The 19,521-nt window shown below is 36.4% G+C and overlaps 1 protein-coding gene across 4 annotated transcripts in view; it reads right to left on the reverse strand.

Moving 5' to 3' along the window:
• Nucleotides 1-10,359: 10,359 nt before the first annotated feature.
• The window catches only part of Eip63E (cyclin dependent kinase Eip63E), a 122,377-nt gene continuing 113,215 nt past the window's right edge, over nt 10,360-19,521 (reverse strand). For all 4 annotated transcript variants that reach the window (XM_068286805.1, XM_068286802.1, XM_068286803.1 and 1 more), the window contains 5 exons: nt 18,503-18,677; nt 18,157-18,418; nt 16,360-16,572; nt 16,077-16,256; nt 10,360-12,203 (listed from right to left, as the gene is read on the reverse strand). In XM_068286805.1, the coding sequence (XP_068142906.1) occupies nt 12,139-12,203; nt 16,077-16,256; nt 16,360-16,572; nt 18,157-18,418; nt 18,503-18,677 (895 nt within the window). In that variant the 3' untranslated portion in view covers nt 10,360-12,138. The remainder of the gene's footprint in view (nt 12,204-16,076; nt 16,257-16,359; nt 16,573-18,156; nt 18,419-18,502; nt 18,678-19,521) is intronic.

The raw sequence follows: 19,521 nt of genomic DNA on the forward strand, positions 1-19,521 counted from the left end.
GACATGGTAATGTCAGTCGACGCGCTTGAAAAAGGACTTCCATCTGGCCCAAGGACATCCCGCTCATCCTTAAAACTGCCGAGTTATTAGCACTTTTATGTTTTTTGACTTGTAATTTTTACCAAGTCCCAAATTTAATGCAATTTTTTCTAAGTTCCAAATTCAAGCAAAAGATCAAAAAATCTGGAGAAAAGTACAAAATCCTTAATATCTCAGCTCTCCGAAGGACTATCGGGATGTCCTTTGCACCAACAATAGTCCCCAATGATTGGAATGTTTGGGCACAACTTTCGTCCTGATCCTTCAAAGGACTCGCGAGATATTCGCCATTTTGTCATAAACAAAAAGGTCCTTTTATCTCAGCTTCCCGAAGGACATTCCAGGATCTGATAGTGTCAGTCGATGCGGATCATCAAGGACTACAATCTGACCAAAGGACATCCTGATCGTCCTTTAAATGACCGAGTTATAAGGACATTTGTAGTTTTTTGTCACTTTTTTGCCATTTTTCTGACCTCCCCCCTTACAAAAATTCGAGCGATATTTTTGGAAGGATAATGGAAATCCTTGAATGCAGATCGATAGTCCTGATCCTGGAGGCTCCAAAAAAGGATGTCCTGGCGAAATCGATTTATAAGGACTTTTTGAAAAAATTTTAAACCAGTTACCTACTAAGTAATTCTGTTGGCCTGGTATCTCATATTTTCTCCAGTGCGAATTTCGTAGTTAAAAGATCAAATTTCGTCGCCCGCCAAATTCAAAAAAACCGTTTGGCGGTTAAATTTTAAAATTCAAATGCCCAAAAGTCCGTTACACATTTAATAAAAATTTTAAAGCAGTTGCCTACTAAGTAATTCTGTTGGCCTGGTACTTCATATTTTCTCCAGTGCGAATTTCGTAGTTAAAAGATCAAATTTCGTCGCCCGCCAAATTCAAAAAAACCGTTTGGCGGCTTAATTTAAAAATTTAAATGCCCAAAAGTCCGTTACACATTAAAATAAAATTTTAAAGCAGTTACCTACTAAGTAATTCTGTTGGCCTGGTACTTCATATTTTCTCCAGTGCGAATTTCGTAGTTAAAAGATCAAATTTCGTCGCCCGCCAAATTCTGACCTCCCCCCTTACAAAAATTCGAGCAATATTTTTGGAAGGATAATGGAAATCCTTGAATGCAGATCGATAGTCCTGATCCTGGAGGCTCCAAAAAGGGATGTCCTGGTGAAATCGATCAATGTCCTGCCGAGATATGGCGTCGAGAAAATTGTCCTTTTTTCGTTTTTTAGCTCTAGAATCCACAAATCCTGGCGCAGGACGAAAGGACATGGTTTCCTAGAATGTCCTTGAAGGTCTCTATCGATTGGCATCAAAAAAACTTGGGGTCGTCTAAGGATGCAAAATATGCAATTTTCTGAAAAGGACCTTTTTTGCAGCTATTTAAAGGACATTCCAGGACATGGTAATGTCAGTCGACGCGCTTGAAAAAGGACTTCCATCTGGCCCAAGGACATCCCGCTCATCCTTAAAACTGCCGAGTTATTAGCACTTTTATGTTTTTTGACTTGTAATTTTTACCAAGTCCCAAATTTAATGCAATTTTTTCTAAGTTCCAAATTCAAGCAAAAGATCAAAAAATCTGGAGAAAAGTACAAAATCCTTAATATCTCAGCTCTCCGAAGGACTATCGGGATGTCCTTTGCACCAACAATAGTCCCCAATGATTGGAATGTTTGGGCACAACTTTCGTCCTGATCCTTCAAAGGACTTGCGAGATATTCGCCATTTTGTCATAAACAAAAAGGTCCTTTTATCTCAGCTTCCCGAAGGACATTCCAGGATCTGATAGTGTCAGTCGATGCGGATCATCAAGGACTACAATCTGACCAAAGGACATCCTGATCGTCCTTTAAATGACCGAGTTATAAGGACATTTGTAGTTTTTTGTCACTTTTTTTGCCATTTTTCTGACCTCCCCCCTTACAAAAATTCGAGCAAAATTTTTGGAAGGATATTGAAAATCCTTGGATGCAGATCGATAGTCCTGATCCTGGAGGCTCCAAAAAAGGATGTCCTGGTGGATTCGATCAATGTCCTGGCGAGATATGGCCTCGAGAAAATTATCCTTTTTACGTTTTTTAGCTCTAGAATCCACAAATCCTGGCGCAGGACGAAAGGACATGGTTTTCTAGAATGTCCTTGATGATCTCTATCGATTGGCATCAAAAAAAACTTGGGGTCGTCTAAGGATGCAGGACATGCAATTTTCTGAAAAGGACCTTTTTTGCAGCTATTTAAAGGACATTCCAGGACATGGTAATGTCAGTCGACGCGCTTGAAAAAGGACTTCCATCTGGCCCAAGGACATCCCGCTCATCCTTAAAACTGCCGAGTTATTAGCACTTTTATGTTTTTTGACTTGTAATTTTTACCAAGTCCCAAATTTAATGCAATTTTTTCTAAGTTCCAAATTCAAGCAAAAGATCAAAAAATCTGGAGAAAAGTACAAAATCCTTAATATCTCAGCTCTCCGAAGGACTATCGGAATGTCCTTTGCACCAACAATAGTCCTCAATGATTGGAATGTTTGGGCACAACTTTCGTCCTGATCCTTCAAAGGACTCGCGAGATATTCGCCATTTTGTCATAAACAAAAAGGTCCTTTTATCTCAGCTTCCCGAAGGACATTCCAGGATCTGATAGTGTCAGTCGATGCGGATCAACAAGGACTACAATCTGACCAAAGGACATCCTGATCGTCCTTTAAATGACCGAGTTATAAGGACTTTTTGAAAAAATTTTAAACCAGTTACCTACTAAGTAATTCTGTTGGCCTGGTATCTCATATTTTCTCCAGTGCGAATTTCGTAGTTAAAAGATCAAATTTCGTCGCCCGCCAAATTCAAAAAAACCGTTTGGCGGTTAAATTTTAAAATTCAAATGCCCAAAAGTCCGTTACACATTTAATAAAAATTTTAAAGCAGTTGCCTACTAAGTAATTCTGTTGGCCTGGTACTTCATATTTTCTCCAGTGCGAATTTCGTAGTTAAAAGATCAAATTTCGTCGCCCGCCAAATTCAAAAAAACCGTTTGGCGGCTTAATTTAAAAATTTAAATGCCCAAAAGTCCGTTACACATTAAAATAAAATTTTAAAGCAGTTACCTACTAAGTAATTCTGTTGGCCTGGTACTTCATATTTTCTCCAGTGCGAATTTCGTAGTTAAAAGATCAAATTTCGTCGCCCGCCAAATTCTGACCTCCCCCCTTACAAAAATTCGAGCAATATTTTTGGAAGGATAATGGAAATCCTTGAATGCAGATCGATAGTCCTGATCCTGGAGGCTCCAAAAAGGGATGTCCTGGTGAAATCGATCAATGTCCTGCCGAGATATGGCGTCGAGAAAATTGTCCTTTTTTCGTTTTTTAGCTCTAGAATCCACAAATCCTGGCGCAGGACGAAAGGACATGGTTTCCTAGAATGTCCTTGAAGGTCTCTATCGATTGGCATCAAAAAAACTTGGGGTCGTCTAAGGATGCAAAATATGCAATTTTCTGAAAAGGACCTTTTTTGCAGCTATTTAAAGGACATTCCAGGACATGGTAATGTCAGTCGACGCGCTTGAAAAAGGACTTCCATCTGGCCCAAGGACATCCCGCTCATCCTTAAAACTGCCGAGTTATTAGCACTTTTATGTTTTTTGACTTGTAATTTTTACCAAGTCCCAAATTTAATGCAATTTTTTCTAAGTTCCAAATTCAAGCAAAAGATCAAAAAATCTGGAGAAAAGTACAAAATCCTTAATATCTCAGCTCTCCGAAGGACTATCGGAATGTCCTTTGCACCAACAATAGTCCTCAATGATTGGAATGTTTGGGCACAACTTTCGTCCTGATCCTTCAAAGGACTCGCGAGATATTCGCCATTTTGTCATAAACAAAAAGGTCCTTTTATCTCAGCTTCCCGAAGGACATTCCAGGATCTGATAGTGTCAGTCGATGCGGATCATCAAGGACTACAATCTGACCAAAGGACATCCTGATCGTCCTTTAAATGACCGAGTTATAAGGACATTTGTAGTTTTTTGTCACTTTTTTGCCATTTTTCTGACCTCCCCCCTTACAAAAATTCGAGCGATATTTTTGGAAGGATAATGGAAATCCTTGAATGCAGATCGATAGTCCTGATCCTGGAGGCTCCAAAAAAGGATGTCCTGGCGAAATCGATTTATAAGGACTTTTTGAAAAAATTTTAAACCAGTTACCTACTAAGTAATTCTGTTGGCCTGGTATCTCATATTTTCTCCAGTGCGAATTTCGTAGTTAAAAGATCAAATTTCGTCGCCCGCCAAATTCAAAAAAACCGTTTGGCGGTTAAATTTTAAAATTCAAATGCCCAAAAGTCCGTTACACATTTAATAAAAATTTTAAAGCAGTTGCCTACTAAGTAATTCTGTTGGCCTGGTACTTCATATTTTCTCCAGTGCGAATTTCGTAGTTAAAAGATCAAATTTCGTCGCCCGCCAAATTCTGACCTCCCCCCTTACAAAAATTCGAGCAATATTTTTGGAAGGATAATGGAAATCCTTGAATGCAGATCGATAGTCCTGATCCTGGAGGCTCCAAAAAGGGATGTCCTGGTGAAATCGATCAATGTCCTGCCGAGATATGGCGTCGAGAAAATTGTCCTTTTTTCGTTTTTTAGCTCTAGAATCCACAAATCCTGGCGCAGGACGAAAGGACATGGTTTCCTAGAATGTCCTTGAAGGTCTCTATCGATTGGCATCAAAAAAACTTGGGGTCGTCTAAGGATGCAAAATATGCAATTTTCTGAAAAGGACCTTTTTTGCAGCTATTTAAAGGACATTCCAGGACATGGTAATGTCAGTCGACGCGCTTGAAAAAGGACTTCCATCTGGCCCAAGGACATCCCGCTCATCCTTAAAACTGCCGAGTTATTAGCACTTTTATGTTTTTTGACTTGTAATTTTTACCAAGTCCCAAATTTAATGCAATTTTTTCTAAGTTCCAAATTCAAGCAAAAGATCAAAAAATCTGGAGAAAAGTACAAAATCCTTAATATCTCAGCTCTCCGAAGGACTATCGGGATGTCCTTTGCACCAACAATAGTCCCCAATGATTGGAATGTTTGGGCACAACTTTCGTCCTGATCCTTCAAAGGACTTGCGAGATATTCGCCATTTTGTCATAAACAAAAAGGTCCTTTTATCTCAGCTTCCCGAAGGACATTCCAGGATCTGATAGTGTCAGTCGATGCGGATCATCAAGGACTACAATCTGACCAAAGGACATCCTGATCGTCCTTTAAATGACCGAGTTATAAGGACATTTGTAGTTTTTTGTCACTTTTTTGCCATTTTTCTGACCTCCCCCCTTACAAAAATTCGAGCGATATTTTTGGAAGGATAATGGAAATCCTTGAATGCAGATCGATAGTCCTGATCCTGGAGGCTCCAAAAAAGGATGTCCTGGCGAAATCGATCAATGTCCTGTCGAGATATGGCCTCGAGAAAATTATCCTTTTTACGTTTTTTAGCTCTAGAATCCACAAATCCTGGCGCAGGACGAAAGGACATGGTTTTCTAGAATGTCCTTGATGATCTCTATCGATTGGCATCAAAAAAACTTGGGGTCGTCTAAGGATGCAGGACATGCAATTTTCTGAAAAGGACCTTTTTTGCAGCTATTTAAAGGACATTCCAGGACATGGTAATGTCAGTCGACGCGCTTGAAAAAGGACTTCCATCTGGCCCAAGGACATCCCGCTCATCCTTAAAACTGCCGAGTTATTAGCACTTTTATGTTTTTTGACTTGTAATTTTTACCAAGTCCCAAATTTAATGCAATTTTTTCTAAGTTCCAAATTCAAGCAAAAGATCAAAAAATCTGGAGAAAAGTACAAAATCCTTAATATCTCAGCTCTCCGAAGGACTATCGGAATGTCCTTTGCACCAACAATAGTCCTCAATGATTGGAATGTTTGGGCACAACTTTCGTCCTGATCCTTCAAAGGACTCGCGAGATATTCGCCATTTTGTCATAAGCAAAAAAGTCCTTTTATCTCAGCTTCCCGAAGGACATTCCAGGATCTGATAGTGTCAGTTGATGCGGATCAACAAGGACTACAATCTGACCAAAGGACATCCTGATCGTCCTTTAAATGACCGAGTTATAAGGACTTTTTGAACAAATTTTAAACCAGTTACCTACTAAGTAATTCTGTTGGCCTGGTACTTCATGTTTTATCCAGAGCGATTTTCGCCATTAAAACTTCGAATTTCGTTGCCCGCCAAATTCAAAAATCCCGCCAGGCGGTTTAATTTCAAAATTCATTTAATAAAAATTTTAATCCAGCCACCTACTAAGTAATTCTGTTGGCCTGGTATTTCATATTTGCTCTGGTGCAAATTTCGCCATTAAAACTTCGAATTTCGTTGCCCGCCAAATTCAAAAATCCCGCCAGGCGGTTTTATTTAAAAATTCAAATGCCCAAAAGTCCGTTACACATTAAAATAAAATTTTAATCCAGCCACCTACTAAGTAATTCTGTTGGCCTGGTATTTCATATTTGCTCTGGTGCAAATTTCGCCATTAAAACTTCGAATTTCGTTGCCCGCCAAATTCAAAAATCCCGCCAGGCGGTTAATTTTAAAAATTTAAATGCCCAAAAGTCCGTTACACATTAAAATAAAATTTTAATCCAGTTACCTACTAAGTAATTCTGTTGGCCTGGTATTTCATGTTTTATCCAGAGCGATTTTCGCCATTAAAACTTCGAATTTCGTTGCCCGCCAAATTCAAAAATCCCCCCAGGCGGTTAATTTTAAAAATTTAAATGCCCAAAAGTCCGTTACACATTAAAATAAAATTTTAATCCAGTTACCTACTAAGTAATTCTGTTGGCCTGGTATTTCATGTTTTATCCAGAGCGATTTTCGCCATTAAAACTTCGAATTTCGTTGCCCGCCAAATTCAAAAATCCCGCCAGGCGGTTAATTTTAAAAATTCAAATGCCCAAAAGTCCGTTACACATTGAATAAAAATTTTAATCCAGTTACCTACTAAGTAATTCTGTTGGCCTGGTATTTCATGTTTTATCCAGAGCGATTTTCGCCATTAAAACTTCGAATTTCGTTGCCCGCCAAATTCAAAAATCCCGCCAGGCGGTTAATTTTAAAAATTTAAATGCCCAAAAGTCCGTTACGCATTGAATAAAAATTTTAATCCAGTTACCTACTAAGTAATTCTGTTGTCCTGGTATTACATATTTGCTCTAGTGCAAATTTCGTCATTAAAACTTCGAACTTGGTTGCCCCTTTCGTTTTCTTTAGTTAAACATTCGTTGTTAAATACCCCGAAATCCAGACAAGGTCATCTGTTTTTCTTCTCTACTTTTATCGATCTTTATCGATTTTGAATATGCTTTCTTTTGACCTTCAGACTCTTTGCAAATGAGGCAAAGTTTAGCTGTAAAAAACGTTAGAGTAGAAATATTCAGTTAATTTCTTCATATTTATTTTTTTTTTTTTTTGTGTTTTGTTGATTTTCCTTGTTCCACTTTTATTAAATATTAAATTATTGTACAGGTTGAACTTATTCAAATTGTATTTAGTTGCTTTTTTCATGTTAAATCATAAACATTTAATAATTTTCTTTACTGTTTTTTGTTTTTTTTTTTTTTTTTTTTTTTTTTTTGTTTAAGTTTGTTGATTTTTTACTTAAATGTTTTTGTTTTTCTCTCATTCTTTTTATGTTTTTTTTTTTTTTTTTGCTACTTAGAAATCAACTACAGTTATTTACAGAATGTTTTTATTCTCGGTTTTACCCTTTACGTTTTCCTTTTCTCTTACTCTTTTTTTTTTTGTATTTTATGTTTATTATTTTGACTTTTTGTTTAAACTTTCTTTCAACTATACAAAAAAAAAAAAAAAAAAAATGCCTGCTCCTACAATTTGCTTAGAGAATTCATTTTTTCCAATATTTTTTTTTTTTTTAGTTTTTTTTTTGTATTTTTTTTTCTTTGTTTAATTTTATTAATAGATTTATTTTGTTTTTAACAAAGGTACATTAAATATTTACGACAAATTCAATGCATTAAAAATATTTTTTTTTTTTTTTTTTTTTCTTGTGTTGTAATGTTATTATTACTTTTTTTTTTTGCTCAAGATTTTTTTTTTTTTTTTTTTTTTTTTGGATTTGGTTGCCTTACGATTTGTTTTACCTTTCTGTTCCTCGGGGGTCTTTCAAAGCGTTAGCTAGCCCCCTTAACCCCCTAAACCCCATCCACCTAACCAACTAACCACCAAAATCGCTGCCTAAATACTAGAATAGAATACAACTAGAGACACAGTTCAGCTAAAAACATTCTTACGACTTAATCGATTACTTTAATGATTAGCTTAGAGTTTTGTTTTTAATTTTTTTGTTTTTTTTGTTGTTTTTCTCATCATTCAAATGTTGTGCAATAAACTTAATACCCAAAAAAAAAAAAGAAATGTCAGCCAATTCATAAAATCAAAATGAGATAAGATAAAGAATGGCTTCGTTTCAAGAAAAAAAAAAAAAAATTTGTCAATCTTTGCTCTGATTATTCGTTCGATTCGATTCGATTTGTTCCATTGTTGGCTCTTTGGCTTATAAACTATGGACGTAACCTTCGGGATGGGAAAAGTGCATAAAAGTGCGTTGTTTTTTTGTTTCTCTTCTTCATTTTCATTTTTATTCTTTTTTTTTTGGTTTTTTCTCATTCGTTTTTGAAAAGATCAGCTGCAAAAGTGTGTGTGTGTGTGTATGAGAGTGTGAGTGTGTGTGTGTGTGTGTTTACCTAATTAATTGAGTTCATTTCGCAGTAAAACTCAAGGCAAGACTAAAAATAAGTGAATGCTATTATCAAAATGAAAGAAAACAAAGAAAATTTGCGTGTGCAGAAATTTTGAATTTTTCACTTAGTTCTATACGCACTTGCAGAGAATTTGAATTTGAATTGAAGTGGGCATAATCTGTAATCACCTAGAAGAGGACGACTACACACGGACAATTGATCGATTTTGCTGAAAAAGTTAATCTTCCTGCAAGGGTATACAAAATTCGGCATTGCCTAATTTGAAATTGAGTTTCCTTTTGCAAAATTTGCATCATTTTTGGTTTGGTTTTCTTCGTGTATAGTTTATGTGTGTGTTTTCTTTTTGTTTCGTTCGTTTCAGTTAGCAAATAAGTTTTAAACAATTTCGCTGGACCAGCATCATCTACATTTCGATTTGAGTTTTTAGTTTTGCGTTTTGTTTCTACACTAAAGTGCCTAAAATTTTGTTTACTTTTTCTTTGTTTTTTTTTTTTAGTTATGTGTTTAAGTTGTTCTTTCATTGTTTTTTGTTTTTTTTTTTTTTTTGCATACTTTTTTCATAAATCACAGAAAAAGTTTATTCATTTGAAATATTTTATGTTTACTTTTGGTTTTCCGTTTGCTTGTATTGTTTGTTTTGTATTGTTGTTGTTGTTTCTTTTGTTTTTAGTTTTATTTTTGCTACAAAATATAATCTTGTTGCTTGAATTTTGCATTCTAAAATTGTTAGCCACTGTCATTTAGTTGATAACAGGGTGCCCCTTCTTTATCTCAATGTGATTAAGGATAATCCATAATTCCTAGTCCCCTTATCCAACCCTCACATTGAGATAGATCACCCTGTATGTGTGTGTGTGTGTGTGTGTAGGTGTATAGCCTTGGCATTGGCCAAAAAAAAAAAAACTTTCTTTAGGCTTTATTAATCCTTTTTTTTAGTTAAGTTAAAGGACTTCTTCTACTTTACTTCCTTTCACTCGTTTCTCGTACTTTCTTCTACTCGATTTTGATATCTCATTTTTGTTTTTGTTTGTTTTTTTTTGTGGGGGAGGGAGGGGCAAATCAGATTTGCTTCTACAATATTCATAATATATTTTCTGCTACATTTTTAGTATAATTTTAGTTAATTTTCTTTTACGCAAAAAACTTTACTTTTTTGTTATCTCTTTTTGATTCCATTTCCTTCGCTCTCTCTCTCTCTCTCTCTTTGTCTATCTCTTTTTGTCTCCCTCTCTGTTTTTTGGAGTTTTGTCTTTGATTTCGAATTTGCACATTTGTCTTTTCGCCTGCTTCAGTTTTCACTCATTTGCTTTTGGCCTCCATCTCTCGCCCCCATCTAACTCATATTGCGCTCTGTCTATTGCTATCTCTTTCTATTTCATATATGTTATAGGATTAACGGGATATCTCTTCATCATATTCTATATACTTCATTTGACTTTTGTTTTTAATTTTATAAGTTTTTTTTTCTCTCTACTCTAGGGTAAATTTGTTTTTGGATTTTCACTTTGATTAGTTTGTTATTTGTTTGACTATTTTTTTTGTTTTTATTTTTGTTTTAATTAAGAATTTCAATTTCTAAAAAATGTCATTCTACTTTCTTGTGTTTTGGCTAAATTTTATTTTGTTAATTGTTTGGTTTTTGTTTCGTTTCGTTTGTTTATTTTAACTATGTTCGAAAAATGTTTAGTTTTCTTAGGTTTCATTTTTTTTTTTGCTCTCGATTTTTTTATTTTTATACTTTGAAATTTCCACCCAGCAATGCTTGCAACCAACGAAAGAAGAATGCAAAAAGGAAATCAAAAGAAAATGTAATTCAAGGACAACAGAAAACAAGTAAGTAATTCAAATTCGACAAGAAAGTATTTCAATTCCCAGATTCATTTTAATTTAGAGAGAAAGGCATGGCTAAATTTTATTAAATTAAATAATTTAAATTTTCATTGCCTTTGTATATTGCATTTTCCATTCTCTCACAAAAATAAATTAGTACTTTATTTCAATTTTCAATTACTTTTCCATAAAAAGTTCATCAATCATAAAAAAAAAACTAAAACGAGAAATAAATAAAAAATCAACTGAAATTATGGTATAAATGATTTAAATTTATTTTCTTTTCTGATTATTAATATTATCATTATCATTGTGTTGCTTTTTACATAAATTCATTTAATAATTATATATAAAAAAAAAAAAAAAAAATTATAAAATTTATCACTTAAACAGCGCGGCAAATGGTATAAATATATATATATATTAATATATATATTACAACAAAAAAAAAATTGACATACACGCACACATACACACATACAGAGATGATTTGAATTTCTTGTGTTAAATATTTCTCTCTTCTTCTTCTTCTTCTTCTCTTTGAAATTTGAGTTTACAAGTTTCATTCACAGACAGCACACACATTAAAATTTGAAATAAAAAAAAAAATACACTTCATTTAACAACTAATTTCATTTAAAAAAAAACAAAAATTGGGAAAGGGAATTCTTTAATATTTCTAGGCACAAAAAAAAAAATAATAAACAGAAACTAATTGCCAAAAAAAAAAAAAAAAAGAAAATAATAATTGGGGGAAAAAAATTACTTTTGAATTTAAAAATTTGACTAACTTGAGTATATCCTTGCTCCTAACATACATACATATGTATACATATATGTATGTATGTATATGTGTATATATATAGTTGCAGAAACAGGACACATAGAAATGGCTAGCTTAAGATTGATAAACTCCTAAATTAAACTTTAATGTCCCAGGCACGAAAAAAATTTGACTTGAAAAAATGCCGCCGTTTGCGCCGCCGCCGCTGCTGCTGCGCTGCCGTTGTAGTATCTATATATATATATAGTATATATCCTCTACTCCTATCCATCCGTAATGAAATCAAACTAAAGACTATAAAGTATGATAGGATTATGGTACATCATCATCATCATCATCATCATCATGATTATCCTTTTTTGCGTTGCTCTTGCTCTTGCTGCTTTCCTTTTACACTCCTTTCTTATATGGCTCTATCTATCGTGGTATATGTGTATGTTGTATATATATGTATATATAATTGATGTCTTCTTTTTAGATTCTTGGGATTATGTTTTACGTGGGGAAAGATGGTTCGGGGACTGAAGTTGAAGTTTGGAGTTTGGAGTTCGGAGGAGGGATCGATCTTTCCTTCTTCTTGGGTCTTGTTGTTGTTGATGTTGTTGTTGTTATTTTCAAGTCCTAACAATAGAATCGTACACCATCCACAGAGAGGACTTGCTTTAATTTTCATTTATTCTGCCGATTTGGCTCTGTATAAAGCTGAACGCCTTCCACAGTGAATATTGAGGTTTCTGCAAAAGTAAATAAAGAAGAACAGAAAAGAAATTTGTATTAAATTAATTGAATTCAAATTTGATGGCAACACCGACTGTTAGAATACCCTATAACCGACTTGTAACACTTCTTCCTCTTACCCGCTAACCCTTTCAGTGTTTTGTGGCCCCTACGACACCAGGACAAAGCCTGTTACGCGCGAGCCCAAGCAGATAACTAAATGGGATAGGATAGATGTTTTAAGTATATTTATAGAAAACTCTGAGCCGATCACAGGGAATAGAAGGTTGTAATCAGATCAGAGGACCCTAAAAGGTTCATTCATGGCACAGTTAGAAGAACAACGACTAAGGGATAAAGGTATCAAAGGATGTCTACTCCGTCTACATGGTACCGACAGATAAACCTGAGCTAATAACTCAGTCGAGTCGATATCACCAATTAAGAGCTTGTGCATAAAAATAACACCAAGCATAATTCTACGGTTAGTTAGGGTAGGAAGGTTAATCAAAAGAACTCTACTAGAATACGAAGGCAGATTGTAATCATTCGTTTGACTTCACTCTAATGGGTAATGAGTTATCCCAGATTGAGAGATGACAAGAGGCTGGGTTTAGTTGGACTCAAAACTATTTGCCACATCCAACAATGTAAAGAGCTGCATCTAAAACTTTCACTTACTTCAGGCCAATGAAAACATACATGTTGTGGAATCCAATCTTCCTGATTTTATAGATTATAGTGCGCATCAAGAGAGCGAAGTCACTTTCCAACAGGGCGGTGATCTGGGTCACATGGCCAAAATTGTAAAGGAATGGCTCGAAAATCAAAGTTTTCTGAAGATGCAGTGGCCGGCTCAAAGCCCAGATCTAAATCCAATCGAAAATCATGGGCTTTGCTATAGAAGCAACTGTCGCGCGACGATGATCCGCCCAGGACAATGGGGGAACTTTGGAGTCGAGTCCAAGCGGAGTAGTCTATCGCACGGATTGATGGAAAAATTGGTGGAGAGTATGCCCAGGAGTAATAATAGCGTGATTAAAGGCAAAGGCCTTTGGACTAGTATTAAAAAAATTCCTTAATCTATAATTTTCATTTTTAAGTTTTTTCAGTATTATTTGAGCTTAAGAGGGGTTAATAAAAAAAATTTGTTGTTTTTCGTTTTATATATTATTAATGGATTTTTGTTAAAAATTTGGATTCGATTAAGTCATTTTCCTGGGTTTTAGAGCCACTCAAAGTCACAGTATCGAAACATGTATCCGCATGTCCTCGTCACTGTACATTTGTCTTTTTTCGAAGCTTTTAACATGGGAAAAATTCAATTCATTATAATTTCTAGAACTGAATATATCAAATATCGTTTTGAATATATTCAAAGCAGCTCTCTAACAGAGATATACCCGTATTTAGTTGAAGAGTATGACAAAAGTTTTAAATTATGACAAGTATATGACATAATTTTATTTTTGGCAATTAAAATTGTCCAGGGAAAATTACATTTTTGCACTCACCCACACACACACACACCCACACACACATATGAACCGCAAAAAGCAGACATGCTGAAAATGCTATGGTAAAGTGTTAAGGAATCGTTAGGTTTGGCTAAGAGGGGGCAGGCAGCGGTTGTTGCGGTTTTATGCCCGCCACCCCCCACCTTTTCCCCCTCTTTTGTCTTTGCCCTTAAACGAATGTTGACCTTTTGCCTTGTATCCTTTAGCCCCCTTCTTTTCCATGTGCTGACCATGATAAATGAGGCACATTAGTTGGATTTTAATTGATTTTATCTCTTGCATTGGTCCCATAGGGGGCGACACATTGTCATGGTAAAATACTGTGAAAATTCCAGCTTTAATATTTTCACCGCTCACCCCCTCTTGATGGGCGCACGCACGCCCCTGTCGAATGCATTATTTAATGAACAAACCAAAACCAAAATCAAGCACAGCAAAATTTCAATCATCATTCGGCAGTGATTTCTCTCTGCTTCTCTATGTGTCTATCTCTCTCTCTCTCTTTTTCTCTCTCTAGGTATCTCTATCTAACCGGAAATTAGCATACAATTTAGGTTTTGACTTAATGCGCCGTTTTTAAATCAAATTTAAATATAAATGCAATTTCACAGACACACACAGAGAGAGAGAGAGGGGTAACTACACATCTAAATCATGGGTTAATCGCATTTTAAGCACAACTCTCTGTCTCTGTCTCTCTCTCTCTCTCTCTCTCTCTCTCTCTCTCTCTCTCTTTCGCTCCCACATTCATTTAAAGAACTTCAGTTTAGTACATTTGATTCATTTGGTATTTGGGGTTTGGCTTTGGCTTTGGCATTGCCCTTCTTATCCTTTTGTTCTCTTTTGTTTATGACCCAGTTGCATTAGGGAAATTCAAAGAGGCTCTATCTATCTCTGTCTCTCTCTCTCTCTCGTTAGCTCTCCCTCTGTGCATTTGGAATGCATTTGGCAAATCGCTGGCTAGTGGAAAAACTTTATTTTTTTGCTTGTAAATTGTTGCTTTATTTGCCCTTAGAGGCAGTTTGCGTTGAATTCTAATTAATGCAAGTGCCAGGAACGGATTCAAAAGGACGAAAGGGTCTAACTTGGATACATCTTTTATTGAATTCAAGTGTAGAGCAAAGCGTTTTTTCTCTTTCTGCTTTGAATCGAAAGCCTTTCAAAATTTTAGATATTTTCGAAATGTATTCAAAATGAAAATGTAAAGAAAATCGCTCCTGGCCAATTGCTTTAGCACTTGATAGTGGAAAAATATGGTGTTAATTGCATTTTGCAACTCTTTAATTATCTCATCGCACCCCTTTACTCGCCTCTTATTGTTTGCTATGGCATTAGATTGGGGTGGAAAAACAATTTGCATAGAGAGATTTTCTAGAGATTTGCACTGATTAATGAATTTTCTCCATGCAGTTTCTGCCATAATAATCAAAGGGATTAGTTTCTTCCTTCCTACTGAGAGGCTGCAACTATGCATAACTGAAGGATTATAGAGCTTTGGCCATTTGAATTATCAGTTCCTTTTGAATCTCACAAAATGTTGCTTTTAATAAATTATAGTTGAAGGGAAAACTTTCATCATTTGATGAGAGTTAATTTAATGTTACTTGATTTTGTTGTTATGGTTTTTATTGTAAAGTTATCTTGTTGCCCATTGAGAAAAGTTTGTCAACTTTTCATCTCTCGCTCTCTCTCGCTCTCTGTTTCTTTGTGGTTGATCTAATTAATAACTCGACTTGTTTATCTGACTTTTCATTTAGTTTTGGTTTTGGTTTGGTTTGACTTCCCCTTTCTATCTTCCTCTCCTCTGCTGGTGCTCTTCCTTTTGTAAGTTAACTTTTCAATGGCAGCGACGACAAGGACAACGACCCTTTTTTTTTTTTTTTTTGTGTGCAACTCATTATAAAAAACTCAGCTAAAAGAAAACTTTTTCTCCACTACTTGAAATACAAATTAAAACTGTAAAATGCAATTACTGTTAACTATATCTACCTCAGCAAAACATTAGTTAAGAACCAAAACCGAAACAGACTGCGAGTAAGAGAGATGGAGAGGGAAGAGCAAGCAACAACATATTGTCGCGAAACTTAAATTGGCAACAAGAAAAGAACTTTGGCAAGTCAAAGCCTACACCGCCAGCCATCCCACTAGATACACATATTGTTGAAAAAATGAGAGAACGAAAAACTTTAAGCAAATATTTCGCCATTTTAATTGGTTTTCACTGACTTTACTCCATCTTCAACTCTGTGTCTCTCTGACGTTTTTCTGAAAAAGTTAGTTACCCCCCTCCCTTCGTCATTCCCTTAGTTGCCATTTCGGTGTGGCTTGCCATTGTTTAATTTTTAATATATTAATTCAATTTTCGTTTCATACCGTCTGGCAACTCGTAGAGTTTCTGTGGCAATTGCGCAAAGTAGGGATGCTGCAGTGCATCGTCGGCTCCAATGCGCTGCTCGGGATTCAATTGAAGGAAGGCGTTAGCTATCGTCTCGCCCTCAATGATGTCATACAGTCGTGGGAAATTGTGACCCAATTTGCGTGGCCGATAGAAACCTAGATAGAAAAGAATTAGATAATAATATACATATGTTGAATTAGTTGCCATTGGTTGTTAGGTTGGTTGGTTGGTTGGTTAGTTGGGCGGCCAATTACTTACCCAACTTGTGCGGTTTATAACCCGGAAAATGGGTTACCCCTGGCCACGTCTCTTCGGTGGGCGTGCCAAGCAATTTAAATATTTTATCCAACTGATCGTAGGTATCACGTATGCCGGGAAATGTTGGCATCCCAGTGACCATTTCAACAAATATGCAGCCAACGCCCCACATGTCCAACGATGTTGAATACTCTGTGCTGCCCAGCAGGACATCTAAAACGATAGAGTGTAGAAAGAGAGAGAGGCGGTTAGTGGTGGAGAAGAGTGCAAAGGGTACAGAACAGTTTGTTAAGTAAATGCTGTTTTTTGTATGAAAATAAATTGCAATTTTAAATAAATAAACAGTACATAGAAGGATCGTGACAAATGCGGGGTGTGGAGTGTAGGGGGCAAGCTATGTTGGTTGGGGGTAGCGGCAAATTGGGAGACTGGCAGATGACACACTCAACTCTGCTGACAGGTTTCCAGCGTTGTTGTTGTCGTCCATGGCAACCTTTCACGCTTATATCTCGCTTTTCTTTCTGTATCTGACCAGCAGCTAACAAAGTTTTCAGCACACACACACGCAGTTGGAAAACATTCACCAGGTGCAGCCAAGCCAAGCTAACCACATCCGCATCCTCATCCACATCCACATCCGCCTGCCTACCTGCTCTGCACACTTTCTGTGTCCATTTGCTTCATCTCTACACTAGACAGGACACAAGAAGTGGAGATTAAATTTGTTTAACATGCTTTGAGCTCTCTAGAGGAACTCTCAGTCTTTTCCCCATCATCCTGGGCCATGTCCCTGCCCATTTGACTCCTCTTCGCACAACTGTTTATGTCAGGGAATTTCATATTAAAACAAAAAATTAACTTTATTTTTCTCTCTTCTATCCTCAATTCTCTCTTCTATTTTCAATTTCACTTTGCCAAATTGATGGAAAATCTTGCATCTATCTCGTAAATAGAAAAATGCAAAATGAATTCTCTTTACTCCATTGGTATATGGAGAGAGTGTTTAATTTAATCGCATAACAAAACATAAACAACAAAAAAAAAAAAAAGAAAGAAAGAAAGAAAACAGAGCACTAAAAGCAGATGGTCGAAGCTAACCAAGTTGATCTTGGTACACAACGACTTGTGTAATACCCTTTTCAGTTTCCATAGTTTAGTTTGTGTAAACTGATAATTTGAGGCATGAATTTGTAAGTCGGGGTTGATTTTGATAAAGTTCCTATATATAATGTCACATTTATGTGTATATAGATATCAAAGAAGTTCTCTATCTATTGAAGCAATCGATTTTGATTTAGTAAAATGTGTAATTTAGATTCTCAATTGTTGTATTCTTTATTCTCAATCTATTTATCAGTATTCTGAATTTTAAACATGAAATCAATATACCCAATTATTATTATTACACTTTTTTGTAGCTCTCTTTTATGCCAGAGCATACAAAAAGGCAACTTTTAAGCTTGACTCGTCAATTAGTTGGTTAGTTGCAGAGGAGCGGACGGGGGGAGGGGGGCATACGATGCTTTTAGTATTAAGTCATAAGCTCGACCAACAGAGAGACGACTAAGGGGAAACATAACAAAACGAAATGGAGAGGTGCATAGAAAGTAAAGCGGAGGGGATTATCCTTTTTTTTTTTTTGCTGTTTGTGAGAACTTTTGTAAAGGATAAAATGGATTTCAGTTTAATAAAAAACAAAATAAATGAAAAATTGACGCCTTTAGGCAAAAATGTAATCGATTTTCCGCCGATTATTGTTCGTTTGAGTTTTAGTTTTTGTTCGTTTCTCTAGCTTACCTGGTGGACGATACCACAACGTGACCACCTCATGCGAATATGTGTGACTGGGGACACTTTTGGCCCGGGCCAGACCAAAATCGGCAAGCTTCAGTTCACCGCAATCGCTGATGAGCAAATTTTGCGGCTTAACATCGCGATGAAGGACACGACGCTTGTGGCAGTAGGAAAGACCGCGCAGCAGCTGGAAGAGGAACAGACGCACATTGCGATGATCCAGACCGCCGGGATGTTTTTCCATATATTGCGATAGATCCGTATTCTAAGAGAATGAAAACGAACAAACAGAGAACGGGTCATTAATAAAACGAAACAATTCAATGACAACAACAAAATAAATACTTACCACATACTCAAAGACAAAGGTCAGGGTTTCCCGTGTGTGGACAATATCGTGTAGGGTCACAATGTTGCTATGTTTCAGTTCTTTCAGTAGCGAGGCCTCACGAATTGCTGTAAACGGAGCGCCCTCCTCCTCCTGCAGTCTGATTTCTTTCAATGCAACCCGCTGGTAGGTTAATCTGAATGGGCAAAGGGAGGAGAAATTAATAAAATAAATACTTAAACAGGGCAGGACAGAGGGTCTAGAGGGGCGAATGGGCGAAGTAAACACAGGACACATGCCCTGTGGCAATTACACAGATGCCAACAGAACCAACAAAGAATTAGGCGGACAATTTGTTACAAGATGCCTCTGGCTGTCTCTCTCTCTCTCTCACTCTCTCTGTCCAATCTCTGTCCCTTGTATTGGAGCATGTCCTTGCCGAAAGTCAGTCAGTGATAGGGAGCTGGCTTCTGGCTCCAGCTTCTGTTGGTGTATGTAGGTGTAGCTTAGTGGGTGGTTGGGTGGTTTTGCAGCAGCAGGAGCAGCAGCAGACATTGTATATTAAACAGACATAACGACCGTTCCCCGAAATATGTATGTCTCTCTCTCTGTCCGATTGTCTGTACGGCAAACACTTAAATTAGGATAAAGGACAGACACCAGAATGGTAGAGCAACAAAAATGTACCACCCATCCGCTCCTGCACCACATTTGAAGTGTCAAATTAGGTTAAATTATTTGACACTGCCACACAGCAGCAGCAGCAGCAGCGGCAAAAGCAGTAGCCGCCTTTTTTTTTCTCTCCACAATTTATGTGAATTTTCTTTTCTAACGAAATTCTAATTGGTAGGCTCCGTATACACATCTACCCACACAACCGCACACACAACCACACGCGCACGCACACTTACACACACAGAAGAAAATCTCGCAACATTTTCTTCCTTTTTTTTTTATCTCTCTGCTTTCTGTAGCCCATAAAGTAGTAGTTTGGCCAAAGTGCAGATGCAAAAATTGAGCAAAAGTTTTTCTCATTTTAT

The sequence above is a fragment of the Drosophila tropicalis genome, unplaced genomic scaffold (assembly GCF_018151085.1).
Source record: "Drosophila tropicalis isolate 14030-0801.00 unplaced genomic scaffold, ASM1815108v1 contig_463, whole genome shotgun sequence".
Taxonomy (NCBI): domain Eukaryota; kingdom Metazoa; phylum Arthropoda; class Insecta; order Diptera; family Drosophilidae; genus Drosophila; species Drosophila tropicalis.